At 59.5% G+C, this 25,651-nt stretch overlaps 2 protein-coding genes and 37 non-coding genes across 39 annotated transcripts in view; 38 read left to right on the top strand and 1 right to left on the bottom strand.

Moving 5' to 3' along the window:
* The first annotated feature begins 4,332 nt into the window (after positions 1–4,332).
* SCLY (selenocysteine lyase) overlaps positions 4,333–25,651 on the top strand; it is a 31,363-nt gene continuing 10,044 nt past the window's right edge. The window contains exon 1 of the mRNA XM_040073972.1: positions 4,333–4,351. The gene's annotated coding sequence lies outside the window, so the exon portion shown is untranslated. The remainder of the gene's footprint in view (positions 4,352–25,651) is intronic.
* Positions 4,777–4,895, top strand: LOC120757515 (5S ribosomal RNA). Its single transcript, XR_005702559.1, has one exon. It is a non-coding gene; the product is annotated as a 5S ribosomal RNA (ribosomal RNA).
* On the top strand, positions 5,180–5,298 carry LOC120757514 (5S ribosomal RNA). Its single transcript, XR_005702558.1, has one exon. It is a non-coding gene; the product is annotated as a 5S ribosomal RNA (ribosomal RNA).
* Positions 5,600–5,718, top strand: LOC120757520 (5S ribosomal RNA). The gene has a single exon (XR_005702563.1). It is a non-coding gene; the product is annotated as a 5S ribosomal RNA (ribosomal RNA).
* Positions 6,020–6,138, top strand: LOC120757513 (5S ribosomal RNA). The gene has a single exon (XR_005702557.1). It is a non-coding gene; the product is annotated as a 5S ribosomal RNA (ribosomal RNA).
* On the top strand, positions 6,440–6,558 carry LOC120757512 (5S ribosomal RNA). The gene has a single exon (XR_005702556.1). It is a non-coding gene; the product is annotated as a 5S ribosomal RNA (ribosomal RNA).
* On the top strand, positions 6,843–6,961 carry LOC120757511 (5S ribosomal RNA). The gene has a single exon (XR_005702555.1). It is a non-coding gene; the product is annotated as a 5S ribosomal RNA (ribosomal RNA).
* On the top strand, positions 7,263–7,382 carry LOC120757521 (5S ribosomal RNA). Its single transcript, XR_005702564.1, has one exon. It is a non-coding gene; the product is annotated as a 5S ribosomal RNA (ribosomal RNA).
* Positions 7,684–7,802, top strand: LOC120757509 (5S ribosomal RNA). Its single transcript, XR_005702552.1, has one exon. It is a non-coding gene; the product is annotated as a 5S ribosomal RNA (ribosomal RNA).
* On the top strand, positions 8,104–8,222 carry LOC120757523 (5S ribosomal RNA). The gene has a single exon (XR_005702566.1). It is a non-coding gene; the product is annotated as a 5S ribosomal RNA (ribosomal RNA).
* Positions 8,524–8,642, top strand: LOC120757508 (5S ribosomal RNA). Its single transcript, XR_005702551.1, has one exon. It is a non-coding gene; the product is annotated as a 5S ribosomal RNA (ribosomal RNA).
* Positions 8,944–9,062, top strand: LOC120757507 (5S ribosomal RNA). The gene has a single exon (XR_005702550.1). It is a non-coding gene; the product is annotated as a 5S ribosomal RNA (ribosomal RNA).
* On the top strand, positions 9,347–9,465 carry LOC120757506 (5S ribosomal RNA). Its single transcript, XR_005702549.1, has one exon. It is a non-coding gene; the product is annotated as a 5S ribosomal RNA (ribosomal RNA).
* On the top strand, positions 9,767–9,885 carry LOC120757505 (5S ribosomal RNA). The gene has a single exon (XR_005702547.1). It is a non-coding gene; the product is annotated as a 5S ribosomal RNA (ribosomal RNA).
* Positions 10,170–10,288, top strand: LOC120757504 (5S ribosomal RNA). Its single transcript, XR_005702546.1, has one exon. It is a non-coding gene; the product is annotated as a 5S ribosomal RNA (ribosomal RNA).
* On the top strand, positions 10,589–10,707 carry LOC120757503 (5S ribosomal RNA). Its single transcript, XR_005702545.1, has one exon. It is a non-coding gene; the product is annotated as a 5S ribosomal RNA (ribosomal RNA).
* Positions 11,009–11,127, top strand: LOC120757519 (5S ribosomal RNA). The gene has a single exon (XR_005702562.1). It is a non-coding gene; the product is annotated as a 5S ribosomal RNA (ribosomal RNA).
* On the top strand, positions 11,429–11,547 carry LOC120757502 (5S ribosomal RNA). The gene has a single exon (XR_005702544.1). It is a non-coding gene; the product is annotated as a 5S ribosomal RNA (ribosomal RNA).
* On the top strand, positions 11,849–11,966 carry LOC120757524 (5S ribosomal RNA). Its single transcript, XR_005702567.1, has one exon. It is a non-coding gene; the product is annotated as a 5S ribosomal RNA (ribosomal RNA).
* On the top strand, positions 12,269–12,387 carry LOC120757501 (5S ribosomal RNA). Its single transcript, XR_005702543.1, has one exon. It is a non-coding gene; the product is annotated as a 5S ribosomal RNA (ribosomal RNA).
* On the top strand, positions 12,688–12,806 carry LOC120757500 (5S ribosomal RNA). Its single transcript, XR_005702541.1, has one exon. It is a non-coding gene; the product is annotated as a 5S ribosomal RNA (ribosomal RNA).
* Positions 13,108–13,226, top strand: LOC120757498 (5S ribosomal RNA). Its single transcript, XR_005702539.1, has one exon. It is a non-coding gene; the product is annotated as a 5S ribosomal RNA (ribosomal RNA).
* On the top strand, positions 13,528–13,646 carry LOC120757518 (5S ribosomal RNA). Its single transcript, XR_005702561.1, has one exon. It is a non-coding gene; the product is annotated as a 5S ribosomal RNA (ribosomal RNA).
* LOC120757497 (5S ribosomal RNA) lies at positions 13,948–14,066 on the top strand. Its single transcript, XR_005702538.1, has one exon. It is a non-coding gene; the product is annotated as a 5S ribosomal RNA (ribosomal RNA).
* LOC120757496 (5S ribosomal RNA) lies at positions 14,368–14,486 on the top strand. The gene has a single exon (XR_005702537.1). It is a non-coding gene; the product is annotated as a 5S ribosomal RNA (ribosomal RNA).
* On the top strand, positions 14,788–14,906 carry LOC120757494 (5S ribosomal RNA). Its single transcript, XR_005702536.1, has one exon. It is a non-coding gene; the product is annotated as a 5S ribosomal RNA (ribosomal RNA).
* Positions 15,208–15,326, top strand: LOC120757517 (5S ribosomal RNA). The gene has a single exon (XR_005702560.1). It is a non-coding gene; the product is annotated as a 5S ribosomal RNA (ribosomal RNA).
* Positions 15,628–15,746, top strand: LOC120757493 (5S ribosomal RNA). The gene has a single exon (XR_005702535.1). It is a non-coding gene; the product is annotated as a 5S ribosomal RNA (ribosomal RNA).
* On the top strand, positions 16,048–16,166 carry LOC120757492 (5S ribosomal RNA). Its single transcript, XR_005702534.1, has one exon. It is a non-coding gene; the product is annotated as a 5S ribosomal RNA (ribosomal RNA).
* LOC120757491 (5S ribosomal RNA) lies at positions 16,450–16,568 on the top strand. Its single transcript, XR_005702533.1, has one exon. It is a non-coding gene; the product is annotated as a 5S ribosomal RNA (ribosomal RNA).
* Positions 16,870–16,988, top strand: LOC120757490 (5S ribosomal RNA). Its single transcript, XR_005702532.1, has one exon. It is a non-coding gene; the product is annotated as a 5S ribosomal RNA (ribosomal RNA).
* On the top strand, positions 17,290–17,408 carry LOC120757489 (5S ribosomal RNA). The gene has a single exon (XR_005702531.1). It is a non-coding gene; the product is annotated as a 5S ribosomal RNA (ribosomal RNA).
* Positions 17,692–17,810, top strand: LOC120757488 (5S ribosomal RNA). The gene has a single exon (XR_005702530.1). It is a non-coding gene; the product is annotated as a 5S ribosomal RNA (ribosomal RNA).
* Positions 18,112–18,230, top strand: LOC120757532 (5S ribosomal RNA). Its single transcript, XR_005702575.1, has one exon. It is a non-coding gene; the product is annotated as a 5S ribosomal RNA (ribosomal RNA).
* Positions 18,532–18,650, top strand: LOC120757522 (5S ribosomal RNA). The gene has a single exon (XR_005702565.1). It is a non-coding gene; the product is annotated as a 5S ribosomal RNA (ribosomal RNA).
* LOC120757510 (5S ribosomal RNA) lies at positions 18,952–19,070 on the top strand. Its single transcript, XR_005702553.1, has one exon. It is a non-coding gene; the product is annotated as a 5S ribosomal RNA (ribosomal RNA).
* Positions 19,353–19,471, top strand: LOC120757499 (5S ribosomal RNA). Its single transcript, XR_005702540.1, has one exon. It is a non-coding gene; the product is annotated as a 5S ribosomal RNA (ribosomal RNA).
* On the top strand, positions 19,773–19,891 carry LOC120757487 (5S ribosomal RNA). The gene has a single exon (XR_005702529.1). It is a non-coding gene; the product is annotated as a 5S ribosomal RNA (ribosomal RNA).
* On the bottom strand, positions 20,281–23,255 carry AIRE (autoimmune regulator). Its single transcript, XM_040074365.1, has 12 exons — positions 23,115–23,255; positions 22,854–23,028; positions 22,595–22,747; positions 22,424–22,495; positions 22,206–22,319; positions 21,980–22,092; positions 21,735–21,812; positions 21,332–21,447; positions 21,052–21,261; positions 20,881–20,962; positions 20,558–20,626; positions 20,281–20,382 (listed from the first exon to the last, which is right to left on the bottom strand). The coding sequence occupies exons 1-12, from the start codon at positions 23,253–23,255 to the stop codon at positions 20,302–20,304; spliced, it is 1,404 nt and encodes a 467-aa protein (XP_039930299.1). The 3' UTR covers positions 20,281–20,301.

Here is a 25,651-nt window from a genome sequence, read left to right as displayed (position 1 = left end):
AGTAGTCACCCCCACTCAGGTGACCCACACAGGCTGTCTTCTCACGTCCTCATGCAGGGAACTCCCCACTCCATGGTCACTCTCCGACTCATCCTTCAACCGATAGGGTCCTCCCCAGGTCCCCCCTGCATCCCACAGCAGGGCGCTGCACTGGCCCTGGGATGCAAAGACCACGTACACCCCCACAACGCTGCCTGCTCCTCTCCGTTCTGGGGGTTGAGACAAGCCCGGAGCCCGACCGGGAGCCCCCCGCGCCCGGGGAGAGCAGCGGGCCCCCGTCGGCTCACCAGGCGCTGCAGGCACGACGGAGATCAGGCTTGCCCCGCACCAGGGCAGAAGGACCCCTTAAGCCCTTCTATGCGCCTCCCTTGTCTTACCGCCTTGGTCTAAAATTAGCCCAGGACAAAGCTCGGCTCAGGCCTGGATTGCCTCTCCATCCCCAGAGAACATGGGCAGCAGGCAGGAGGCCTCTTCCCACCACCCGGCCCCCTTCCCAGGACAGTGCCCAATGCCACCCCTGCTGTCCCCCCGGCTCTCGCAGGGGTGTCCTTCCCAGGACTGTCAGTCCCTCGCCTGGCTGATGGGAGCCTGATGGCACACCCGAGATGGTATTAGGGCTGGCGTGTGCCGGTTTACGGTGGCGGCTGATGGGATTTACCCACCGGGGAGGAGGGGGAGAGAAAAGAACCGGCTCGGACACGCCGCCTGCTTATGGCTCCCGCGTGCCCGAGCCTGTGCGTCACGGGGAACCGGTCCCAGCCTCTGTTATGTGGCTGTTTGACACCTCCGGGCAGGTAGTAAGCAGTTCTCTGATGTGGTGACCTGCAGTTGACCCTCTTGGATAAGCTCATTCCCACCAAACCTACCCAGAAAATCACTGATGAGGCCATTTGCAGCCAGCCTGCCCCTACATACTGCCTAGGCAGCTCTACGCTGCCCCAGCGAGGGTTGGGAAGGTCAGGAGGGCTGCAGGTTCACCACAGCATGTGACACAGGAAGGCCACTGGGGGTATATCACACCAGGACCACCTGAAAACGGGCTGCTGTGTGGAAGGGGTGGCGTGTGCTACGCCCACACCACATTGCCCTCACGCGGTGCCATGTCTATGATGGAGAGACGTTCCTTCCACCAGAGAAGAATAGGGAGGAGAGCGGGGAGCCCTGCCTGGGTCACTGGCCACCCTGAAGAACGAGGCCGCCAACACAAGGCGCTTCTGTGCCTGCAGGGTGTCCGGGCAAAAAGAGTAGCTGAGGGTGAAATCAGCAACTGCAAAGCCAGGCTGCCATCTGGTGGAAACAAAGCTCTAAGCTACGGCCATGGGTGGGAGACCGCCGTAAGGGCGGGGTAGGAGGGTCAATGAATGGAGTAAGCAAGGGAAAGGGAAAGGTAGGCAAGATAAGGCAGGGGTTTGCATGGCCTTCCCTTCCCTTCCCTTCCCTTCCCTTCCCTTCCCTTCCCTTCCCTTCCCTTCCCTTCCCTTCCCTTCCCTTCCCTTCCCTTCCCTTCCCTTCCCTTCCCTTCCCTTCCCTCTCCTGATTCCAGCTCCATCCTAAAGTTGTTATCCTGGCCCCATAATTCCTATCACAGCCACACAGTCCCTATCCCAGCTCTGGTGATTTTAGCTGCAGCCCTACAGTCCTATCCCAGCCCTACAACGATTCCAGCTCCAGCCCCACAAGCTTTATTTCTCCACCAGTTCTGATGTTTCTGCTCCAGCTCTGCATCTGCCCAATCCTGCCATGCGAAGCTGCTTCTGGATCAAGGCAGAATCTCCATTTCAGCATCAGCTCTAGAATCCATGTTCCAGCTCCAGCCCTACAGTGCCCATCCTAGCCCCACAGCCCCTACCTAGCCCCACATTGGTTTCACCCTATGCTCCACTTTCTCTATGTCACTGTCAGCTCTGCTGCAGCTCCAACTGCTCAGCTTTCCACTGCCTCTGGCTAAAAGCTGCTCCTGGTCGTCACTTTGCTCCCATGCTGACAAGGCAATGAATCAGTCACTGCTGGGAGGGCTAGAACCCCCCTGGCAGCTCCTGTAACCCCCAAGCTTCAGCTCCATCCCCTTCTCCATGGGATTTATCCACCTCCAGCCCCACCATTTCCATTGCTCCACATCAGTTTGGGGCTAGATCCAGGTTCATTTTCTACTCATTCTATTTTATTATTTATTCTCTTAGTTTTACATTATTCTAGTTGTATTAAGAGTTAATGATACGATTGCATTGTCGTATTTTTATTGTATTCTATTTTTTAAAATTCTATTACTAGATATATAATGTTTTTAAAATAAAGACTATAGGGCTGGGGCTGTGAGGCCAGAAGCCTCTGGGGCTGAATCCAGATCCAAACCAATGTGGAGCAATGGATAAATCCTGTGTGGCTAGGGGTAGAATCCCTGTGGAGCTGGGATAGTGTGTTACAGGATGCTCAGCCCTGAAATGTGGTCAAACAACTCGAACAATGCCCTGTTTTGCAAGCTACCAACAGTGGGCTGAGGGGGGCATCATGTGCTGGTTTTTGGTGTTGAATCATGCTAAAAGTCTGGCACACTGTCTCAATCTGGCAGACCAGCCTCAAATCAACCTGCTGATAACAAAAAGAAGATTTGGCAGATAAACTGCTAAACTGATCTGTAAGTATATCACTGGTGGTCAACTCCTTCACACTATGAAAGTCCAATCCACTTTCCATACAGTAGATTTTGTAATATGTTCCTCCTTGGAGTGTGTGGAGATTTTTCCGCTGGGTTTTAGGAATGCTCACCAAGGATACTCCTAAAGGTTAGAAGAAAGAGATTTGTCCACAGTCATTAGTATGGGTGAGTTTCATCAGTCTCTAATAAAGATTTCCTTTTGCTAGCTTTAATATAATTGCTTTAATATTGCTTTGATATAATGATTCTATCTTGTAGTATAATACTTCTAGTTTTTATGGTGTGTAGTAAATAATTTTGATTGAGTTCTTTTTGTCTAATCGTTTATCATAATAAATCATTCTTATAAAAACATGTCTGATTTGCTGTCATTAAAACCTATGGGACAAATTGTAAGACTTAAATTGTTGGCAAAGTCCAAAGCTGGGACTGGATCCAGATGCCCCAGGCTCCTCTCACTGAGAAGGAGTTTAGAAAGCAAGGGGATCCTTTTCTGCACCTTGTGAGGCAATGGGAGGGCTTCTTAAATAAATTTTGTCTGAAGTTACCACTCCCCTCCCATGACAGACTGGAGCTGGAATGTGGATTCTTGAGCTGGAGCTGCAGCACGAGAGAGCTGGATGTGAAAAGAAGATCCAGCCCTGATCCATGAGCTGCTTCACCTGCCAGTGGTGGAAAGAGGCGGAACTGAAGCTGAAGCAGTGGAGCGGGTAGAGAAATAAAGGGATGGAGCTGAAATGACTGCAGAGTAGGGATAGAAACTGTAGGATTGATACAGGGATCGTTGGGCTGGAATAGCAACTTCAGGGATGGAACTGAAATCATTATAAGAGTGGAATAGCAACTGTGGGGCTGGAACTACAATAACATTTCTCAGGCTGGGTTTGGAACATGGATTCTAGAGTTGAAGTTGAAAACTCACAGATCTGGAGGAAAACTGAAGATCCTTCCACAAAAATAAGTTTCACCTGGCAACTGCAGGAACAAGCAAAGATGGAGCTGGTGAAATAAAAACTTTATGGCACTGAAGCCAAAGTCACTGTGATGTTGGGTTAGTGACTATAGGACTGCACCTGAAATCACTGTGGAGTTGAGATAGCAGCTGTAGGGCTGGGTTAGTGATTGTAGGGTTGGAATTGAGACTGTGGGGCCATAATATGGGCTGTGGGCCAGGGTCTGGTCTTTGGCCTGGGGGAAGGATTGTGGGCCGGGGGACAGATTGTCCAGGATAGGGACTGTGGGCCAAGGTAAGGACAGTGCGCCGGGGAAGGGATTGTGAATGGGATAGGGACTGTGGGCCAGGATAGGGCCTGAAGAGCCGGGGTAGGATCTGTGGGGGCGGGAAACGAACGGCAGGGCCGGAGGAGAGCCCGTCGGGCCGGGAAAAGGATTGTGGGGCAGGGGAGGGGAACCGCAGCGGGCGACGTCAATCGAGACCAATCCCAGCACGAGGAATGCGATGGATCGGCCAATCGCCACCGGCTAAGCCCGTGTTGTCCAATCACAGCCACCCGTGCCACACGGCCGTGTTCCCGCCAAACCGAGACCCACCACGGCGGGCGCTCGGAGCGGTACCAACCCCGCAACGCACAGGTGACTCCCCGGTGAATGGTCTTCAGACGCAAATATGGGGCTTAGGCTCCGTTGTACCTTCGTACGCGCAGAGGAAGCGCACTTCACCTTTCCTGAGCTGCGGTAAGCCGACGACCATAAAGGCTTGAAAAATAAAAATGGCGTTCAATTCTGAGAACGTGAACGGCATCGGGCCTCGATAGTACTTGGATGGGAGACCGCCTGGGAATACCGGGTGCTGTAGGCTTCTTTTGCTGGGGGCTGGAGACTTTTTTGGCGGGCTTCTGGCCACTGTGCAGGCGGTGCCTTGTTTTGCTTGGGCAGCCGTGGCAAAGGACGAGGCTTGTGTGCCTTTTTGTGCACTTTTTGCCTTGTGTGCACGGCACGCCTGGCATGCGTGGCGTGCGTGGTGCGGGATTCCTTGCGGGTCTAGGTTGTGCTGCTGCCTTGGGCAGCCGAGGGTGTTGTGTGGTGTGTCCATGAGGTGTTGGGGAAGGGCGGGAGGGCGGTGGTGTGTGCTCGAGAGCGCTGCTGGGGGCTCGAGAGGTGCCTACGGCCATACCACCCTGAGAACGCCCGATCTCGTCTGATCTCGGAAGCTAAGCAGGGTCGGGCCCGGTTAGTACTTGGATGGGAGACCGCCTGGGAATACCGGGTGCTGTAGGCTTCTTTTGCTGGGGGCTGGAGGCTTTTTTTTGGCGGGCTTCTGGCCACTGTGCAGGCGGTGCCTTGTTTTGCTTGGGCAGCCGTGGCGAGAGGCAGGAGAGCAAGGGCACGCGTGCTTGGTGTGCCTTGTGTGCCGGGCGTGTCTGGTGCGGGGTTGGGTGTGGCCCTCGGTTGTTCTGTTGCCTTGGAGAGTCCAGAGTGTCATGTAGCGTGTCCATGAGGTGTTGGGGAAGGGCGGGAGGGCGGTGGTGTGTGCTCGAGAGCGCTGCTGGGGGCTCAGGAGGTGCCTACGGCCATACCACCCTGAGAACGCCCGATCTCGTCTGATCTCGGAAGCTAAGCAGGGTCGGGCCCGGTTAGTACTTGGATGGGAGACCGCCTGGGAATACCGGGTGCTGTAGGCTTCTTTTGCTGGGGGCTGGAGACTTTTTTGGCGGGCTTCTGGCCACTGTGCAGGCGGTGCCTTGTTTTGCTTGGGCAGCCGTGGCAAAGGACGAGGCTTGTGTGCCTTTTTGTGCACTTTTTGCCTTGTGTGCATGGCACGCCTGGCATGCGTGGCGTGCGTGGTGCGGGATTCCTTGCGGGTCTAGGTTGTGCTGCTGCCTTGGGCAGCCGAGGGTGTTGTGTGGTGTGTCCATGAGGTGTTGGGGAAGGGCGGGAGGGCGGTGGTGTGTGCTCGAGAGCGCTGCTGGGGGCTCGAGAGGTGCCTATGGCCATACCACCCTGAGAACGCCCGATCTCGTCTGATCTCGGAAGCTAAGCAGGGTCGGGCCCGGTTAGTACTTGGATGGGAGACCGCCTGGGAATACCGGGTGCTGTAGGCTTCTTTTGCTGGGGGCTGGAGACTTTTTTGGCGGGCTTCTGACCACTGTGCAGGCGGTGCCTTGTTTTGCTTGGGCAGCCGTGGCAAAGGACGAGGCTTGTGTGCCTTTTTGTGCACTTTTTGCCTTGTGTGCACGGCACGCCTGGCATGCGTGGCGTGCGTGGTGCGGGATTCCTTGCAGGTCTAGGTTGTGCTGCTGCCTTGGGCAGCCGAGGGTGTTGTGTGGTGTGTCCATGAGGTGTTGGGGAAGGGCGGGAGGGCGGTGGTGTGTGCTCGAGAGCGCTGCTGGGGGCTCGAGAGGTGCCTACGGCCATACCACCCTGAGAACGCCCGATCTCGTCTGATCTCGGAAGCTAAGCAGGGTCGGGCCCGGTTAGTACTTGGATGGGAGACCGCCTGGGAATACCGGGTGCTGTAGGCTTCTTTTGCTGGGGGCTGGAGACTTTTTTGGCGGGCTTCTGGCCACTGTGCAGGCGGTGCCTTGTTTTGCTTGGGCAGCCGTGGCAAAGGACGAGGCTTGTGTGCCTTTTTGTGCACTTTTTGCCTTGTGTGCACGGCACGCCTGGCATGCGTGGCGTGCGTGGTTTGGGATTCCTTGCAGGTCTAGGTTGTGCTGCTGCCTTGGGCAGCCGAGGGTGTTGTGTGGTGTGTCCATGAGGTGGTGGGGAAGGGCGGGAGGGCGGTGGTGTGTGCTCGAGAGCGCTGCTGGGGGCTCGAGAGGTGCCTACGGCCATACCACCCTGAGAACGCCCGATCTCGTCTGATCTCGGAAGCTAAGCAGGGTCGGGCCCGGTTAGTACTTGGATGGGAGACCGCCTGGGAATACCGGGTGCTGTAGGCTTCTTTTGCTGGGGGCTGGAGGCTTTTTTTGGCGGGCTTCTGGCCACTGTGCAGGCGGTGCCTTGTTTTGCTTGGGCAGCCGTGGCGAGAGGCAGGAGAGCAAGGGCACGCGTGCTTGGTGTGCCTTGTGTGCCGGGCGTGTCTGGTGCGGGGTTGGGTGTGGCCCTAGGTTGTTCTGTTGCCTTGGAGAGTCCAGAGTGTCATGTAGCGTGTCCATGAGGTGTTGGGGAAGGGCGGGAGGGCGGTGGTGTGTGCTCGAGAGCGCTGCTGGGGGGCTCAGGAGGTGCCTACGGCCATACCACCCTGAGAACGCCCGATCTCGTCTGATCTCGGAAGCTAAGCAGGGTCGGGCCCGGTTAGTACTTGGATGGGAGACCGCCTGGGAATACCGGGTGCTGTAGGCTTCTTTTGCTGGGGGCTGGAGACTTTTTTGGCGGGCTTCTGGCCACTGTGCAGGCGGTGCCTTGTTTTGCTTGGGCAGCCGTGGCAAAGGACGAGGCTTGTGTGCCTTTTTGTGCACTTTTTGCCTTGTGTGCACGGCACGCCTGGCATGCGTGGCGTGCGTGGTGCGGGATTCCTTGCAGGTCTAGGTTGTGCTGCTGCCTTGGGCAGCCGAGGGTGTTGTGTGGTGTGTCCATGAGGTGTTGGGGAAGGGCGGGAGGGCGGTGGTGTGTGCTCGAGAGCGCTGCTGGGGGCTCGAGAGGTGCCTACGGCCATACCACCCTGAGAACGCCCGATCTCGTCTGATCTCGGAAGCTAAGCAGGGTCGGGGCCCGGTTAGTACTTGGATGGGAGACCGCCTGGGAATACCGGGTGCTGTAGGCTTCTTTTGCTGGGGGCTGGAGACTTTTTTGGCGGGCTTCTGGCCACTGTGCAGGCGGTGCCTTGTTTTGCTTGGGCAGCCGTGGCAAAGGACGAGGCTTGTGTGCCTTTTTGTGCACTTTTTGCCTTGTGTGCACGGCACGCCTGGCATGCGTGGCGTGCGTGGTGCGGGATTCCTTGCAGGTCTAGGTTGTGCTGCTGCCTTGGGCAGCCGAGGGTGTTGTGTGGTGTGTCCATGAGGTGTTGGGGAAGGGCGGGAGGGCGGTGGTGTGTGCTCGAGAGCGCTGCTGGGGGCTCGAGAGGTGCCTACGGCCATACCACCCTGAGAACGCCCGATCTCGTCTGATCTCGGAAGCTAAGCAGGGTCGGGCCCGGTTAGTACTTGGATGGGAGACCGCCTGGGAATACCGGGTGCTGTAGGCTTCTTTTGCTGGGGGCTGGAGACTTTTTTGGCGGGCTTCTGGCCACTGTGCAGGCGGTGCCTTGTTTTGCTTGGGCAGCCGTGGCAAAGGACGAGGCTTGTGTGCCTTTTTGTGCACTTTTTGCCTTGTGTGCACGGCACGCCTGGCATGCGTGGCATGTGTGGTGCGGGATTCCTTGCAGGTCTAGGTTGTGCTGCTGCCTTGGGCAGCCGAGGGTGTTGTGTGGTGTGTCCATGAGGTGTTGGGGAAGGGCGGGAGGGCGGTGGTGTGTGCTCGAGAGCGCTGCTGGGGGCTCAGGAGGTGCCTATGGCCATACCACCCTGAGAACGCCCGATCTCGTCTGATCTCGGAAGCTAAGCAGCGTCGGGCCCGGTTAGTACTTGGATGGGAGACCGCCTGGGAATACCGGGTGCTGTAGGCTTCTTTTGCTGGGGGCTGGAGACTTTTTTGGCGGGCTTCTGGCCACTGTGCAGGCGGTGCCTTGTTTTGCTTGGGCAGCCGTGGCAAAGGACGAGGCTTGTGTGCCTTTTTGTGCACTTTTTGCCTTGTGTGCACGGCACGCCTGGCATGCGTGGCGTGCGTGGTTTGGGATTCCTTGCGGGTCTAGGTTGTGCTGCTGCCTTGGGCAGCCCAGGGTGTTGTGTGGTGTGTCCATGAGGTGGTGGGGAAGGGCGGGAGGGCGGTGGTGTGTGCTCGAGAGCGCTGCTGGGGGCTCGAGAGGTGCCTACGGCCATACCACCCTGAGAACGCCCGATCTCGTCTGATCTCGGAAGCTAAGCAGGGTCGGGCCCGGTTAGTACTTGGATGGGAGACCGCCTGGGAATACCGGGTGCTGTAGGCTTCTTTTGCTGGGGGCTGGAGACTTTTTTGGCGGGCTTCTGGCCACTGTGCAGGCGGTGCCTTGTTTTGCTTGGGCAGCCGTGGCAAAGGACGAGGCTTGTGTGCCTTTTTGTGCACTTTTTGCCTTGTGTGCACGGCACGCCTGGCATGCGTGGCGTGCGTGGTGCGGGATTCCTTGCAGGTCTAGGTTGTGCTGCTGCCTTGGGCAGCCCAGGGTGTTGTGTGGTGTGTCCATGAGGTGTTGGGGAAGGGCGGGCGGGCGGTGGTGTGTGCTCGAGAGCGCTGCTGGGGGCTCGAGAGGTGCCTACGGCCATACCACCCTGAGAACGCCCGATCTCGTCTGATCTCGGAAGCTAAGCAGGGTCGGGCCCGGTTAGTACTTGGATGGGAGACCGCCTGGGAATACCGGGTGCTGTAGGCTTCTTTTGCTGGGGGCTGGAGGCTTTTTTTTGGCGGGCTTCTGGCCACTGTGCAGGCGGTGCCTTGTTTTGCTTGGGCAGCCGTGGCGAGAGGCAGGAGAGCAAGGGCACGCGTGCTTGGTGTGCCTTGTGTGCCGGGCGTGTCTGGTGCGGGGTTGGGTGTGGCCCTAGGTTGTTCTGTTGCCTTGGAGAGTCCAGAGTGTCATGTAGCGTGTCCATGAGGTGTTGGGGAAGGGCGGGAGGGCGGTGGTGTGTGCTCGAGAGCGCTGCTGGGGGCTCAGGAGGTGCCTACGGCCATACCACCCTGAGAACGCCCGATCTCGTCTGATCTCGGAAGCTAAGCAGGGTCGGGCCCGGTTAGTACTTGGATGGGAGACCGCCTGGGAATACCGGGTGCTGTAGGCTTCTTTTGCTGGGGGCTGGAGACTTTTTTGGCGGGCTTCTGGCCACTGTGCAGGCGGTGCCTTGTTTTGCTTGGGCAGCCGTGGCAAAGGACGAGGCTTGTGTGCCTTTTTGTGCACTTTTTGCCTTGTGTGCACGGCACGCCTGGCATGCGTGGCGTGCGTGGTGCGGGATTCCTTGCGGGTCTAGGTTGTGCTGCTGCCTTGGGCAGCCGAGGGTGTTGTGTGGTGTGTCCATGAGGTGTTGGGGAAGGGCGGGAGGGCGGTGGTGTGTGCTCGAGAGCACTGCTGGGGGCTCGAGAGGTGCCTACGGCCATACCACCCTGAGAACGCCCGATCTCGTCTGATCTCGGAAGCTAAGCAGGGTCGGGCCCGGTTAGTACTTGGATGGGAGACCGCCTGGGAATACCGGGTGCTGTAGGCTTCTTTTGCTGGGGGCTGGAGGCTTTTTTTGGCGGGCTTCTGGCCACTGTGCAGGCGGTGCCTTGTTTTGCTTGGGCAGCCGTGGCGAGAGGCAGGAGAGCAAGGGCACGCGTGCTTGGTGTGCCTTGTGTGCCGGGCGTGTCTGGTGCGGGGTTGGGTGTGGCCCTCGGTTGTTCTGTTGCCTTGGAGAGTCCAGAGTGTCATGTAGCGTGTCCATGAGGTGTTGGGGAAGGGCGGGAGGGGCGGTGGTGTGTGCTCGAGAGCGCTGCTGGGGGCTCAGGAGGTGCCTACGGCCATACCACCCTGAGAACGCCCGATCTCGTCTGATCTCGGAAGCTAAGCAGGGTCGGGCCCGGTTAGTACTTGGATGGGAGACCGCCTGGGAATACCGGGTGCTGTAGGCTTCTTTTGCTGGGGGCTGGAGACTTTTTGGCGGGCTTCTGGCCACTGTGCAGGCGGTGCCTTGTTTTGCTTGGGCAGCCGTGGCAAAGGACGAGGCTTGTGTGCCTTTTTGTGCACTTTTTGCCTTGTGTGCATGGCACGCCTGGCATGCGTGGCGTGCGTGGTGCGGGATTCCTTGCGGGTCTAGGTTGTGCTGCTGCCTTGGGCAGCCGAGGGTGTTGTGTGGTGTGTCCATGAGGTGTTGGGGAAGGGCGGGAGGGCGGTGGTGTGTGCTCGAGAGCGCTGCTGGGGGCTCGAGAGGTGCCTACGGCCATACCACCCTGAGAACGCCCGATCTCGTCTGATCTCGGAAGCTAAGCAGGGTCGGGCCCGGTTAGTACTTGGATGGGAGACCGCCTGGGAATACCGGGTGCTGTAGGCTTCTTTTGCTGGGGGCTGGAGACTTTTTTGGCGGGCTTCTGGCCACTGTGCAGGCGGTGCCTTGTTTTGCTTGGGCAGCCGTGGCAAAGGACGAGGCTTGTGTGCCTTTTTGTGCACTTTTTGCCTTGTGTGCACGGCACGCCTGGCATGCGTGGCGTGCGTGGTGCGGGATTCCTTGCAGGTCTAGGTTGTGCTGCTGCCTTGGGCAGCCCAGGGTGTTGTGTGGTGTGTCCATGAGGTGTTGGGGAAGGGCGGGAGGGCGGTGGTGTGTGCTCGAGAGCGCTGCTGGGGGCTCAGGAGGTGCCTATGGCCATACCACCCTGAGAACGCCCGATCTCGTCTGATCTCGGAAGCTAAGCAGGGTCGGGCCCGGTTAGTACTTGGATGGGAGACCGCCTGGGAATACCGGGTGCTGTAGGCTTCTTTTGCTGGGGGCTGGAGACTTTTTTGGCGGGCTTCTGGCCACTGTGCAGGCGGTGCCTTGTTTTGCTTGGGCAGCCGTGGCAAAGGACGAGGCTTGTGTGCCTTTTTGTGCACTTTTTGCCTTGTGTGCACGGCACGCCTGGCATGCGTGGCGTGCGTGGTTTGGGATTCCTTGCGGGTCTAGGTTGTGCTGCTGCCTTGGGCAGCCGAGGGTGTTGTGTGGTGTGTCCATGAGGTGTTGGGGAAGGGCGGGAGGGCGGTGGTGTGTGCTCGAGAGCGCTGCTGGGGGCTCGAGAGGTGCCTACGGCCATACCACCCTGAGAACGCCCGATCTCGTCTGATCTCGGAAGCTAAGCAGGGTCGGGCCCGGTTAGTACTTGGATGGGAGACCGCCTGGGAATACCGGGTGCTGTAGGCTTCTTTTGCTGGGGGCTGGAGACTTTTTTGGCGGGCTTCTGGCCACTGTGCAGGCGGTGCCTTGTTTTGCTTGGGCAGCCGTGGCAAAGGACGAGGCTTGTGTGCCTTTTTGTGCACTTTTTGCCTTGTGTGCACGGCACGCCTGGCATGCGTGGCGTGCGTGGTGCGGGATTCCTTGCGGGTCTAGGTTGTGCTGCTGCCTTGGGCAGCCGAGGGTGTTGTGTGGTGTGTCCATGAGGTGTTGGGGAAGGGCGGGAGGGCGGTGGTGTGTGCTCGAGAGCGCTGCTGGGGGCTCGAGAGGTGCCTACGGCCATACCACCCTGAGAACGCCCGATCTCGTCTGATCTCGGAAGCTAAGCAGGGTCGGGCCCGGTTAGTATTGGATGGGAGACCGCCTGGGAATACCGGGTGCTGTAGGCTTCTTTTGCTGGGGGCTGGAGGCTTTTTTTGGCGGGCTTCTGGCCACTGTGCAGGCGGTGCCTTGTTTTGCTTGGGCAGCCGTGGCAAAGGACGAGGCTTGTGTGCCTTTTTGTGCACTTTTTGCCTTGTGTACACGGCACGCCTGGCATGCGTGGCGTGCGTGGTTTGGGATTCCTTGCGGGTCTAGGTTGTGCTGCTGCCTTGGGCAGCCCAGGGTGTTGTGTGGTGTGTCCATGAGGTGTTGGGGAAGGGCGGGAGGGCGGTGGTGTGTGCTCGAGAGCGCTGCTGGGGGCTCAGGAGGTGCCTACGGCCATACCACCCTGAGAACGCCCGATCTCGTCTGATCTCGGAAGCTAAGCAGGGTCGGGCCCGGTTAGTACTTGGATGGGAGACCGCCTGGGAATACCGGGTGCTGTAGGCTTCTTTTGCTGGGGGCTGGAGACTTTTTTGGCGGGCTTCTGGCCACTGTGCAGGCGGTGCCTTGATTTGCTTGGGCAGCCGTGGCAAAGGACGAGGCTTGTGTGCCTTTTTGTGCACTTTTTGCCTTGTGTGCACGGCACGCCTGCATGCGTGGCGTGCGTGGTGCGGGATTCCTTGCGGGTCTAGGTTGTGCTGCTGCCTTGGGCAGCCGAGGGTGTTGTGTGGTGTGTCCATGAGGTGTTGGGGAAGGGCGGGAGGGCGGTGGTGTGTGCTCGAGAGCGCTGCTGGGGGCTCGAGAGGTGCCTACGGCCATACCACCCTGAGAACGCCCGATCTCGTCTGATCTCGGAAGCTAAGCAGGGTCGGGCCCGGTTAGTACTTGGATGGGAGACCGCCTGGGAATACCGGGTGCTGTAGGCTTCTTTTGCTGGGGGCTGGAGACTTTTTTGGCGGGCTTCTGGCCACTGTGCAGGCGGTGCCTTGTTTTGCTTGGGCAGCCGTGGCAAAGGACGAGGCTTGTGTGCCTTTTTGTGCACTTTTTGCCTTGTGTGCACGGCACGCCTGGCATGCGTGGCGTGCGTGGTTTGGGATTCCTTGCGGGTCTAGGTTGTGCTGCTGCCTTGGGCAGCCGAGGGTGTTGTGTGGTGTGTCCATGAGGTGTTGGGGAAGGGCGGGAGGGCGGTGGTGTGTGCTCGAGAGCGCTGCTGGGGGCTCAGGAGGTGCCTACGGCCATACCACCCTGAGAACGCCCGATCTCGTCTGATCTCGGAAGCTAAGCAGGGTCGGGCCCGGTTAGTACTTGGATGGGAGACCGCCTGGGAATACCGGGTGCTGTAGGCTTCTTTTGCTGGGGGCTGGAGACTTTTTTGGCGGGCTTCTGGCCACTGTGCAGGCGGTGCCTTGTTTTGCTTGGGCAGCCGTGGCAAAGGACGAGGCTTGTGTGCCTTTTTGTGCACTTTTTGCCTTGTGTGCACGGCACGCCTGGCATGCGTGGCGTGCGTGGTGCGGGATTCCTTGCAGGTCTAGGTTGTGCTGCTGCCTTGGGCAGCCGAGGGTGTTGTGTGGTGTGTCCATGAGGTGTTGGGGAAGGGCGGGAGGGCGGTGGTGTGTGCTCGAGAGCGCTGCTGGGGGCTCAGGAGGTGCCTATGGCCATACCACCCTGAGAACGCCCGATCTCGTCTGATCTCGGAAGCTAAGCAGGGTCGGGCCCGGTTAGTACTTGGATGGGAGACCGCCTGGGAATACCGGGTGCTGTAGGCTTCTTTTGCTGGGGGCTGGAGACTTTTTTGGCGGGCTTCTGGCCACTGTGCAGGCGGTGCCTTGTTTTGCTTGGGCAGCCGTGGCAAAGGACGAGGCTTGTGTGCCTTTTTGTGCACTTTTTGCCTTGTGTGCACGGCACGCCTGGCATGCGTGGCGTGCGTGGTTTGGGATTCCTTGCGGGTCTAGGTTGTGCTGCTGCCTTGGGCAGCCGAGGGTGTTGTGTGGTGTGTCCATGAGGTGTTGGGGAAGGGCGGGAGGGCGGTGGTGTGTGCTCGAGAGCGCTGCTGGGGGCTCGAGAGGTGCCTACGGCCATACCACCCTGAGAACGCCCGATCTCGTCTGATCTCGGAAGCTAAGCAGGGTCGGGCCCGGTTAGTACTTGGATGGGAGACCGCCTGGGAATACCGGGTGCTGTAGGCTTCTTTTGCTGGGGGCTGGAGACTTTTTTGGCGGGCTTCTGGCCACTGTGCAGGCGGTGCCTTGTTTTGCTTGGGCAGCCGTGGCAAAGGACGAGGCTTGTGTGCCTTTTTGTGCACTTTTTGCCTTGTGTGCACGGCACGCCTGGCATGCGTGGCGTGCGTGGTGCGGGATTCCTTGCGGGTCTAGGTTGTGCTGCTGCCTTGGGCAGCCGAGGGTGTTGTGTGGTGTGTCCATGAGGTGTTGGGGAAGGGCGGGAGGGCGGTGGTGTGTGCTCGAGAGCGCTGCTGGGGGCTCGAGAGGTGCCTACGGCCATACCACCCTGAGAACGCCCGATCTCGTCTGATCTCGGAAGCTAAGCAGGGTCGGGCCCGGTTAGTACTTGGATGGGAGACCGCCTGGGAATACCGGGTGCTGTAGGCTTCTTTTGCTGGGGGCTGGAGACTTTTTTGGCGGGCTTCTGGCCACTGTGCAGGCGGTGCCTTGTTTTGCTTGGGCAGCCGTGGCAAAGGACGAGGCTTGTGTGCCTTTTTGTGCACTTTTTGCCTTGTGTGCACGGCACGCCTGGCATGCGTGGCGTGCGTGGTTTGGGATTCCTTGCGGGTCTAGGTTGTGCTGCTGCCTTGGGCAGCCGAGGGTGTTGTGTGGTGTGTCCATGAGGTGTTGGGGAAGGGCGGGAGGGCGGTGGTGTGTGCTCGAGAGCGCTGCTGGGGGCTCAGGAGGTGCCTACGGCCATACCACCCTGAGAACGCCCGATCTCGTCTGATCTCGGAAGCTAAGCAGGGTCGGGCCCGGTTAGTACTTGGATGGGAGACCGCCTGGGAATACCGGGTGCTGTAGGCTTCTTTTGCTGGGGGCTGGAGACTTTTTTGGCGGGCTTCTGGCCACTGTGCAGGCGGTGCCTTGTTTTGCTTGGGCAGCCGTGGCAAAGGACGAGGCTTGTGTGCCTTTTTGTGCACTTTTTGCCTTGTGTGCACGGCACGCCTGGCATGCGTGGCGTGCGTGGTGCGGGATTCCTTGCAGGTCTAGGTTGTGCTGCTGCCTTGGGCAGCCGAGGGTGTTGTGTGGTGTGTCCATGAGGTGTTGGGGAAGGGGGGGTGGGCGGTGGTGTGTGCTCGAGAGCGCTGCTGGGGGCTCAGGAGGTGCCTATGGCCATACCACCCTGAGAACGCCCGATCTCGTCTGATCTCGGAAGCTAAGCAGGGTCGGGCCCGGTTAGTACTTGGATGGGAGACCGCCTGGGAATACCGGGTGCTGTAGGCTTCTTTTGCTGGGGGCTGGAGACTTTTTTGGCGGGCTTCTGGCCACTGTGCAGGCGGTGCCTTGTTTTGCTTGGGCAGCCGTGGCAAAGGACGAGGCTTGTGTGCCTTTTTGTGCACTTTTTGCCTTGTGTGCACGGCACGCCTGGCATGCGTGGCGTGCGTGGTTTGGGATTCCTTGCGGGTCTAGGTTGTGCTGCTGCCTTGGGCAGCCGAGGGTGTTGTGTGGTGTGTCCATGAGGTGTTGGGGAAGGGCGGGAGGGCGGTGGTGTGTGCTCGAGAGCGCTGCTGGGGGCTCGAGAGGTGCCTACGGCCATACCACCCTGAGAACGCCCGATCTCGTCTGATCTCGGAAGCTAAGCAGGGTCGGGCCCGGTTAGTACTTGGATGGGAGACCGCCTGGGAATACCGGGTGCTGTAGGCTTCTTTTGCTGGGGGCTGGAGACTTTTTTGGCGGGCTTCTGGCCACTGTGCAGGCGGTGCCTTGTTTTGCTTGGGCAGCCGTGGCAAAGGACGAGGCTTGTGTGCCTTTTTGTGCACTTTTTGCCTTGTGTGCACGGCACGCCTGGCATGCGTGGCGTGCGTGGTGCGGGATTCCTTGCGGGTCTAGGTTGTGCTGCTGCCTTGGGCAGCCGAGGGTGTTGTGTGGTGTGTCCATGAGGTGTTGGGGAAGGGCGGGAGGGCGGTGGTGTGTGCTCGAGAGCGCTGCTGGGGGCTCGAGAGGTGCCTACGGCCATACCACCCTGAGAACGCCCGATCTCGTCTGATCTCGGAAGCTAAGCAGGGTCGGGCCCGGTTAGTACTTGGATGGGAGACCGCCTGGGAATACCGGGTGCTGTAGGCTTCTTTTGCTGGGGGCTGGAGGCTTTTTTTGGCGGGCTTCTGGCCACTGTGCAGGCGGTGCCTTGTTTTGCTTGGGCAGCCGTGGCGAGAGGCAGGAGAGCAAGGGCACGCGTGCTTGGTGTGCCTTGTGTGCCGGGCGTGTCTGGTGCGGGGTTGGGTGTGGCCCTAGGTTGTTCTGTTGCCTTGGAGAGTCCAGAGTGTCATGTAGCGTGTCCATGAGGTGTTGGGGACGGGGGGGTGGGCGGTGGTGTGTGCTCGAGAGCGCTGCTGGGGGCTCAGGAGGTGCCTACGGCCATACCACCCTGAGAACGCCCGATCTCGTCTGATCTCGGAAGCTAAGCAGGGTCGGGCCCGGTTAGTACTTGGATGGGAGACCGCCTGGGAATACCGGGTGCTGTAGGCTTCTTTTGCTGGGGGCTGGAGACTTTTTTGGCGGGCTTCTGGCCACTGTGCAGGCGGTGCCTTGTTTTGCTTGGGCAGCCGTGGCAAAGGACGAGGCTTGTGTGCCTTTTTGTGCACTTTTTGCCTTGTGTGCACGGCACGCCTGGCATGCGTGGCGTGCGTGGTGCGGGATTCCTTGCGGGTCTAGGTTGTGCTGCTGCCTTGGGCAGCCGAGGGTGTTGTGTGGTGTGTCCATTAGGTGTTGGGGAAGGGCGGGAGGGCGGTGGTGTGTGCTCGAGAGCGCTGCTGGGGGCTCAGGAGGTGCCTACGGCCATACCACCCTGAGAACGCCCGATCTCGTCTGATCTCGGAAGCTAAGCAGGGTCGGGCCCGGTTAGTACTTGGATGGGAGACCGCCTGGGAATACCGGGTGCTGTAGGCTTCTTTTGCTGGGGGCTGGAGACTTTTTTGGCGGGCTTCTGGCCACTGTGCAGGCGGTGCCTTGTTTTGCTTGGGCAGCCGTGGCAAAGGACGAGGCTTGTGTGCCTTTTTGTGCACTTTTTGCCTTGTGTGCACGGCACGCCTGGCATGCGTGGCGTGCGTGGTTTGGGATTCCTTGCAGGTCTAGGTTGTGCTGCTGCCTTGGGCAGCCGAGGGTGTTGTGTGGTGTGTCCATGAGGTGTTGGGGAAGGGCGGGAGGGCGGTGGTGTGTGCTCGAGAGCGCTGCTGGGGGCTCGAGAGGTGCCTACGGCCATACCACCCTGAGAACGCCCGATCTCGTCTGATCTCGGAAGCTAAGCAGGGTCGGGCCCGGTTAGTACTTGGATGGGAGACCGCCTGGGAATACCGGGTGCTGTAGGCTTCTTTTGCTGGGGGCTGGAGGCTTTTTTTGGCGGGCTTCTGGCCACTGTGCAGGCGGTGCCTTGTTTTGCTTGGGCAGCCGTGGCGAGAGGCAGGAGAGCAAGGGCACGCGTGCTTGGTGTGCCTTGTGTGCCGGGCGTGTCTGGTGCGGGGTTGGGTGTGGCCCTAGGTTGTTCTGTTGCCTTGGAGAGTCCAGAGTGTCATGTAGCGTGTCCATGAGGTGTTGGGGAAGGGCGGGAGGGTGGTGGTGTGTGCTCGAGAGCGCTGCTGGGGGCTCAGGAGGTGCCTACGGCCATACCACCCTGAGAACGCCCGATCTCGTCTGATCTCGGAAGCTAAGCAGGGTCGGGCCCGGTTAGTACTTGGATGGGAGACCGCCTGGGAATACCGGGTGCTGTAGGCTTCTTTTGCTGGGGGCTGGAGACTTTTTTGGCGGGCTTCTGGCCACTGTGCAGGCGGTGCCTTGTTTTGCTTGGGCAGCCGTGGCAAAGGACGAGGCTTGTGTGCCTTTTTGTGCACTTTTTGCCTTGTGTGCACGGCACGCCTGGCATGCGTGGCGTGCGTGGTGCGGGATTCCTTGCAGGTCTAGGTTGTGCTGCTGCCTTGGGCAGCCCAGGGTGTTGTGTGGTGTGTCCATGAGGTGTTGGGGAAGGGCGGGAGGGCGGTGGTGTGTGCTCGAGAGCGCTGCTGGGGGCTCGAGAGGTGCCTACGGCCATACCACCCTGAGAACGCCCGATCTCGTCTGATCTCGGAAGCTAAGCAGGGTCGGGCCCGGTTAGTACTTGGATGGGAGACCGCCTGGGAATACCGGGTGCTGTAGGCTTCTTTTGCTGGGGGCTGGAGACTTTTTTGGCGGGCTTCTGGCCACTGTGCAGGCGGTGCCTTGTTTTGCTTGGGCAGCCGTGGCAAAGGACGAGGCTTGTGTGCCTTTTTGTGCACTTTTTGCCTTGTGTGCACGGCACGCCTGGCATGCGTGGCGTGCGTGGTTTGGGATTCCTTGCGGGTCTAGGTTGTGCTGCTGCCTTGGGCAGCCGAGGGTGTTGTGTGGTGTGTCCATGAGGGGTTGGGGAAGGGCGGGAGGGCGGTGGTGTGTGCTCGAGAGCGCTGCTGGGGGCTCGAGAGGTGCCTACGGCCATACCACCCTGAGAACGCCCGATCTCGTCTGATCTCGGAAGCTAAGCAGGGTCGGGCCCGGTTAGTACTTGGATGGGAGACCGCCTGGGAATACCGGGTGCTGTAGGCTTCTTTTGCTGGGGGCTGGAGACTTTTTTGGCGGGCTTCTGGCCACTGTGCAGGCGGTGCCTTGTTTTGCTTGGGCAGCCGTGGCAAAGGACGAGGCTTGTGTGCCTTTTTGTGCACTTTTTGCCTTGTGTGCACGGCACGCCTGGCATGCGTGGCGTGCGTGGTTTGGGATTCCTTGCGGGTCTAGGTTGTGCTGCTGCCTTGGGCAGCCCAGGGTGTTGTGTGGTGTGTCCATGAGGTGGTGGGGAAGGGCGGGAGGGCGGTGGTGTGTGCTCGAGAGCGCTGCTGGGGGCTCAGGAGGTGCCTACGGCCATACCACCCTGAGAACGCCCGATCTCGTCTGATCTCGGAAGCTAAGCAGGGTCGGGCCCGGTTAGTACTTGGATGGGAGACCGCCTGGGAATACCGGGTGCTGTAGGCTTCTTTTGCTGGGGGCTGGAGACTTTTTTGGCGGGCTTCTGGCCACTGTGCAGGCGGTGCCTTGTTTTGCTTGGGCAGCCGTGGCGAGAGGCAGGAGAGCAAGGGCACGCGTGCTTGGTGTGCCTTGTGTGCCGGGCGTGTCTGGTGCGGGGTTGGGTGTGGCCCTCGGTTGTTCTGTTGCCTTGGAGAGTCCAGAGTGTCATGTAGCGTGTCCATGAGGTGTTGGGGAAGGGCGGGAGGGCGGTGGTGTGTGCTCGAGAGCGCTGCTGGGGGCTCAGGAGGTGCCTACGGCCATACCACCCTGAGAACGCCCGATCTCGTCTGATCTCGGAAGCTAAGCAGGGTCGGGCCCGGTTAGTACTTGGATGGGAGACCGCCTGGGAATACCGGGTGCTGTAGGCTTCTTTTGCTGGGGGCTGGAGACTTTTTTGGCGGGCTTCTGGCCACTGTGCAGGCGGTGCCTTGTTGTGCTTGGGCAGCCGTGGCAAAGGACGAGGCTTGTGTGCCTTTTTGTGCACTTTTTGCCTTGTGTGCACGGCACGCCTGGCATGCGTGGCGTGCGTGGTGCGGGATTCCTTGCGGGTCTAGGTTGTGCTGCTGCCTTGGGCAGCCGAGGGTGTTGTGTGGTGTGTCCATGAGGTGTTGGGGAAGGGCGGGAGGGCGGTGGTGTGTGCTCGAGAGCGCTGCTGGGGGCTCGAGAGGTGCCTACGGCCATACCACCCTGAGAACGCCCGATCTCGTCTGATCTCGGAAGCTAAGCAGGGTCGGGCCCGGTTAGTACTTGGATGGGAGACCGCCTGGGAATACCGGGTGCTGTAGGCTTCTTTTGCATCCTTGTACTCCCATTTCACTGATTTCCCTGTCTACTCTCCTTTTTATTTCAGGTATTGAAATTTCTTAGCTTATATTTTTATGTTTTGTTTCACAGTCGATGGGGTTTTCATCATATTTTTGTTAGTATTTATTTTTTTTGCAATCTCCTCCTTGTATTTTATTTGTTATGGTTTTTATGTACATTTTCACTGCATATGTTCTCTGTTTCATGGCACTTTTTCGGACCTGCCTTTTTCCTCTTTCATTTTGGGATGTTTTGTTGATAGTCATTCTTTTATTCTGTAACATTTTTTGGGCTGCTGTAATATCTTTGTGCTTTTTTTTTTTTTTTTTTTTATTAATATCAGAAGCTGTTTATTCTTAGCTTGTGATGTGGAGTCTGATGGTTCTTCTGTGCTCTAGGCGAGGAGCCCATGTGTTTCTGTGAGCGGCCGTGCCATGCTCTGGAATGCCCACTGCAATATCCCATCCCACGTGCTCTGTGGGACAGAGAGTTCCCAGGCGTTCGTTTTCTATTCCAATCCATTTCCTTCCCCTCTGGGCTCTTCAGGCACACGCTGCCTGACCCAGAACCCCATGTCACCCTTTGGGCCACACGAGAGGCATGGTCCCCTTTGCATAGGGTCTGCCTGTTGGTGTCACATAGAGCCTTACCTCACCTAGCAGTGCATCGAGCTCATCCCGGCTCAGCAGAGGGTCGCTGCCAAGGCTTCCATCCTCTGCCTGTGCATTGAGAGATGTCATGCCAGCTCCCTTGCTGCCCTCAGCCTGCTCACCTTTTGGTCAGGGTCGCTACCCATGTTCAGGCCCTCACCTGTGTGGGCTCAGCGCATGCTCCCGCAGTACAAGTTCACTAACTTGTCTCCAGGTGGTGTTAGCCGTCCCTCACCCTCCCTGACCCACCTCCACCTTCCTGCTCCCCATAGGCTCCGCTCTTCCTTCCCCACCCTGCCCACCCTGGCCCTGCTCGTGCTGACCTTGGCTGCTGGAAGCAGTTGGTCTCCAGCTGCTGCAGTGGTGTCCAGGGTGCCCGTGCAGGACGTGCACAGCAGCAGCCCCCTACACCATCAGGGGTGACACAGACTGTCAGGGCAGAACCCCAAAGGGAGGAACTAAAGCTGGCATGTGGGGCATGGTGGGGGACTCACCTGGGGTCTCCACTGGGAGCAGGACAGTGTTGGGGAGTGGAGATCCGGCTGCAGCAGCGGCTGCAGATACTCCCCTCAACTCCAGCCGGCTGGGTGTCCCTCACTGCCTCCCCCGGGATCTCAGAGGGTCTCTCCACAGGCAAATCTGCCTCCAGCAGCTGGCCTGGTTCAGTCACATTCTCCACACAGGAGCCACATCGCCACGTCCCACTGCACAGCGGGAGCCGGGCAGTGAGGGGCGGCAGGGAGCACTGGCATCCCTGTGTGCCCTGGGACTCACCTGGGGACGTGGGGCAGTGGGGGCACCAGGCAGGCAAGGTGAAAGGCCCTGGGGCAGCCGTCACAGCAGATGAGCTCGCCACCATCACCGCACGCTGCGCACTCATCCTCGTTCTCCTGTCCCCAGGCGAGTGGGCAGCGGGTCACTGCCACCCTCACGGGCTGAAGCCATGGCTGTGGCAAGATCTGTCATCCCCCCTGCCCTCTCCCCCTGCACCACCCACCCTGCACCAAACATACCAGTCCTTTCAGGGTGGTAAGATTGCCTGTTGGGGGTCGTGACCTGGTGAACCCACAGTAGCTGAGCCCTGGGTTTCCTTTTCAAGGCCAGGGCAAATAGACGTGCCAGGGAAACCCCAGCAGTTCCTCCTGGGGGTGCACCAGGTGTCACATCCAGGGCTCACCTGGTGGGGCACAGGGTCCTGGCTGTACACAGTGGCTGCTGGCAGCTGCCCCTGGGAGTGCAGTTGGGGTTCCCTGTTCTGTTGGCGAGACAAGAAGGGGTTTGGAGAGACACTGCTTGCACTGGGGGACACCCCCAGGCCATGGCTATGACGCCATGCAGGAGCAACCCCCTGCCACAGCCTTGGCAGCTGCACAAGACGGGGGCGAAAACATATGAGGGGGGTGTCAGAACACATTGGCGTGCCTTGGGCTGGGCAGGGGGCTTCAGGCTGTGGCTTCTGCTCCTGGCCTCTGGCTCCTCACAGGCAGATGGGGTATAGGGCTTGTCCCCAGCTTTGCTTCCTGTCTTAGAACTGCCTGCAAGAGAGGCCAGAGGCAGCTCCAGCTTCCCTTCCCCACCTCACCCTGCCTGAGAGTGGCTGCTGAATTTGGGGACTAAAGCGGATAGGAGATGGCTGGGCTGTACTTACTTGGATCCAGCACGTGTTTAATGAGGATGCCCTCGATGGCCCCACGGCTGACGGGCACCTCACCACCTGCCACGGCCACTGCTCTCTGCACCGAGGCAGCCACTGCCTGGAGGGCTGCTGGCAGAGGAGCAGCTTAGTGGGGTGTGCAGCACCCTGCCCACGGCTGTGGGCAAACAGGGCGCACGGGCAGAAGCTGCCCTGCGGGTTTCGGCACTCACTGCTGGCACGAGAGGTGCGGGGGGTATCTGTGCCCTCCGGCTTCTTCACAGCCTTTGCCTTCACCAGGGGCCCTGCAGCATTGTGAGGATGGGCGTCAGGGCGCACAGCACCCCACAGTACCTCGGGGGCAGCACCCTGTCCCATCTCCATCCTGCTCTGCGACTCCATACCAGGACTGGCGCTGTGCCGCGGAGCGAGCTGCGCCGCCCGGGCCTTGTCCCGCTCCTCAGGGGCTTTCCTCTTGCCTTGGGGTCTGTGTGGGGCCGGTGCCGTGGGGCTCGGGGAGAGGCGCCTTCCACGGCGCTGCCGCCCCAGCTCCACCTCTGCAAGAAGAAGAGGGACTGGGACAGGCACCCGCCAGCACCCTGGGCTTCACCCCTGCCCACTGTCGGCTCCCGAGGGTGCCCGTCCCACCTGACTCCCTACTACCTCTGGGGAAGGCGCCGCGGAGAGGCCGGAGCCGGGAGTACCGCTCCAGATTGTAGTCCTTGAAGAGGACGGCCCAGAAGTCGCGGACGGCGGCAGCGTCGCGGCCCAGCAGCCAGGTGAGCAGCGCGTGGAAGGCGCGGTGGGAGCCCTCCCGCTCCGCCCGGCTCAGCGTCTCCTGCCAGGCACACCACGGCCCACGGGCTGCCCTCCGGCCCTCCGGCCCCCGCAGCATCACCGTCCTGTCCCGCTCTGCACCCTCACCTTGAAGATGTGGTCGGGGACCACATCGTGGTCAGCCAGGCCGTGCAGCAGCGGGAAGACGTCGTCCACCGCCATGGCGATCTCGGTGCGGTGCAGCTTGAGCAGGCGCCGCAGGTCCCCGTCGCTGCCCGGCCCCGCCATGCCCGGGACGCCGCCGGAGCCCGAGGCCGCCCGTACACTCCCCTTTAATACACCTTGGCCGCGGCACCAGAAACCTCATTGGACTCCCGCAGCCCGACTCATTTCTGTAGGAAGCTGTAACCTGAACCCTTGTCCCCACGCCCCGGCCCCGGGCTTGAGGTCAGGTACCTCCCCAGCTCCGGGAGGCAGCGTGGGGTCGGCTGTGCCGCTGGTGAAGGATACCCGACCCGCGGGGATCACCCCGGGTGACCAGGGAGAGGGGGTCAGCGGGGTCCTGGCGGGGACCTTCCACCTCTCTCATATCTGTGGTCACCCAGGCGTCTCCCAAAATTTCCGGACTTTCCGCAGAACCGGCTTGTCTCATCCAGAAACTCAGCTGCAGGAGCACGTGGGAAGTAAGAGCCCAACAGCCGGGGCTGTGACAGCAACAAAAGAGAGTCGGGGCGTGGGTGCCTTTGAGTGTGTCCTCCCCCCACACTCCCCACTTCCCTTCTCAGCGTCTGTCATGGACAATGTGGTGTGTCTCAAGATAGAAACACAGGGTACAGCAGGAGGAACTGTCTGGGTGCTCACATAATGAATGCATTCCAGAGACAGAGGAGCCAAGATGTGATTTTGGTGCACATTGGCCTGCAAAAGCATATAAAATGCTGCTGGAGACTGCGCCAATTAAGCAAACTGGTCTGCTGAGGTTGCGGGCAGCTTCTGTGGGGTAGTAGGAAACACCAACGCAAAAAGAAACTCCACTAAAGGTGTGTAGGGATACGATTGAGATGCTGAACAGGCAAACGTCTTGCCAGAGCCATGGCAGTGTCATGACTGTGCCCAGGGAATACCTGGGCAGGTGCAGCCCACAGCTCTATCAATACTCGCTTCCCAACACTGAGCATATGAAGCAGAAAAAAGCTTGGAGCCTGGGGGAAGCTGGCTCCTTGAAAGCATCTGGCATAGAAAAGTTTGGGGGCCTGGCTGCTCTGTACCAGGTAGCTGGGAAAGAGAAAGCTCAACAGCTCCTACCCCAACTCCCAGACGTTTGGATTTCCCCGGGATCAATTCCTAGCCTCCCTCCCTCCCTCTGGAGGTGTGTCTGGGCTGCCTGGCAGGCTCTGCCAGGGGTGCTGTGGCTGTGCACAGCTGTCCCCAGCCCATGGGGCAAACTCCGATCTGAGCCAGACCAAAGCGCAGTGCAAGAGGGGATGTTGCTGGGCAGCACAAGGGGATACAGGGAGGAACTTTCATTGCTGTCTTAAAAGACTGGACTGGCTCCAAAGCTGTGTCAGGAGGAAGCATCTGCTGTCAAGAAACTCGGGAAGAATAACAACACCCTTGGTGAGAGCAGGAAATACCCTTGCACGTGTTAATAAATCTGGTTAATAAATTAACGTGGCTGCCCATGGAAAGGCTTGCCCTGCAGCTCCTTTCAGCATTCAGGGGGATTTTTCCTGTGGAGGCAGTGAGAGCCATAGGATGGGGGTTGGGCGGGTGTCATGTTGGGTTCCTGTGCCCCACACCAGGATTTCTGTGCCCGGCTCTGCCAGGGTGGGGACAGCTTCTCCACCACCTGTGCCATGCATCCCCCAGGGGGAAAAGTGTGAATGTCAGGTGACGCAGGAGGTTCATCTCCCCTCCTGGAGCTCTGCCCAAGCCTGGCCACAGGCGCTGAGCACAAGTACAGTTGTGACACAGCCTCACAGGTCTGCTCCACTTTTCCCAGGAACAGTTTTCCCCAGTATCCCACCAGTAGTATTGCAGTGCTACAATTTGTCACTGTCACCCTGTGTTAAGCTGTCTGGCACAGCTGGTCTAGGACAAGGCTCTAGCACTTCCCCCTGCCCACCCAGCTCCCTCCTGGCGAGGCACTGCCCAACACTCTGTGAGCCATATGCCCACAGTGCTGGGCTTGGACTTGTTTTAAATTCCAACTCTGTGACTCTTTCTGTGCTGAGTCACAGACGTTGTTTTCCACATGCAGCCCACTCAGTTAGTGCTATGATTTGCATTTTGGGTTGGGTCTTTTTTTGTGTTCCTTCCCCTTTCTGAGAGGGGTGGGAGGCAGAGCAGTGGCCACATGAAGAGGCACATCCATGCTGGGAAATCAGGCAGGTGTTTCTGCACAACCTCACTCATGGCCAGCCTGGGCAGCTCTAAGGACTAGTAAAGGCTGCAAAAAGGCAGCTTTTGCCTGGGGCTGGCATGTGCCCTGTCTGGCTGCCAGGGCCCCAGGCTGGGGTGCAGGGCTTTCAGGATGTCCTCTCCTTTCTACTGCTCTCCCTGCAGAAACCAGGACTCAAGGGGCGAAGGTTGACAACGTTCCTCCCCAACAACCCAGTAAAATCAGTGACTCAGCATGCAGAGGAAGTATTTGTAGCCCCTGGGATGTACCTCAATTCCCTCCT

The sequence above is a fragment of the Hirundo rustica genome, chromosome 10 (assembly GCF_015227805.2).
Source record: "Hirundo rustica isolate bHirRus1 chromosome 10, bHirRus1.pri.v3, whole genome shotgun sequence".
NCBI classification, from domain to species: Eukaryota; Metazoa; Chordata; class Aves; order Passeriformes; family Hirundinidae; genus Hirundo; species Hirundo rustica.
This window is presented reverse-complemented; position numbering and strand designations above follow the sequence as displayed.

Excerpts from the sequence above, each read along its gene's own strand:
- AIRE (XM_040074365.1), bottom strand. The coding sequence starts at position 23,255 with ATGGCGGGGCCGGGCAGCGACGGGGACCTGCGGCGCCTGCTCAAGCTG. Across the intron at positions 21,448-21,734 it reads AGGACCCTGTGCCCCACCAG|GAGAACGAGGATGAGTGCGC; the intron begins GTGAGCCCTGGA and ends GCCTGGGGACAG. Across the intron at positions 20,963-21,051 it reads GCTCCCAGTGGAGACCCCAG|GGGGCTGCTGCTGTGCACGT; the intron begins GTGAGTCCCCCA and ends CTGATGGTGTAG.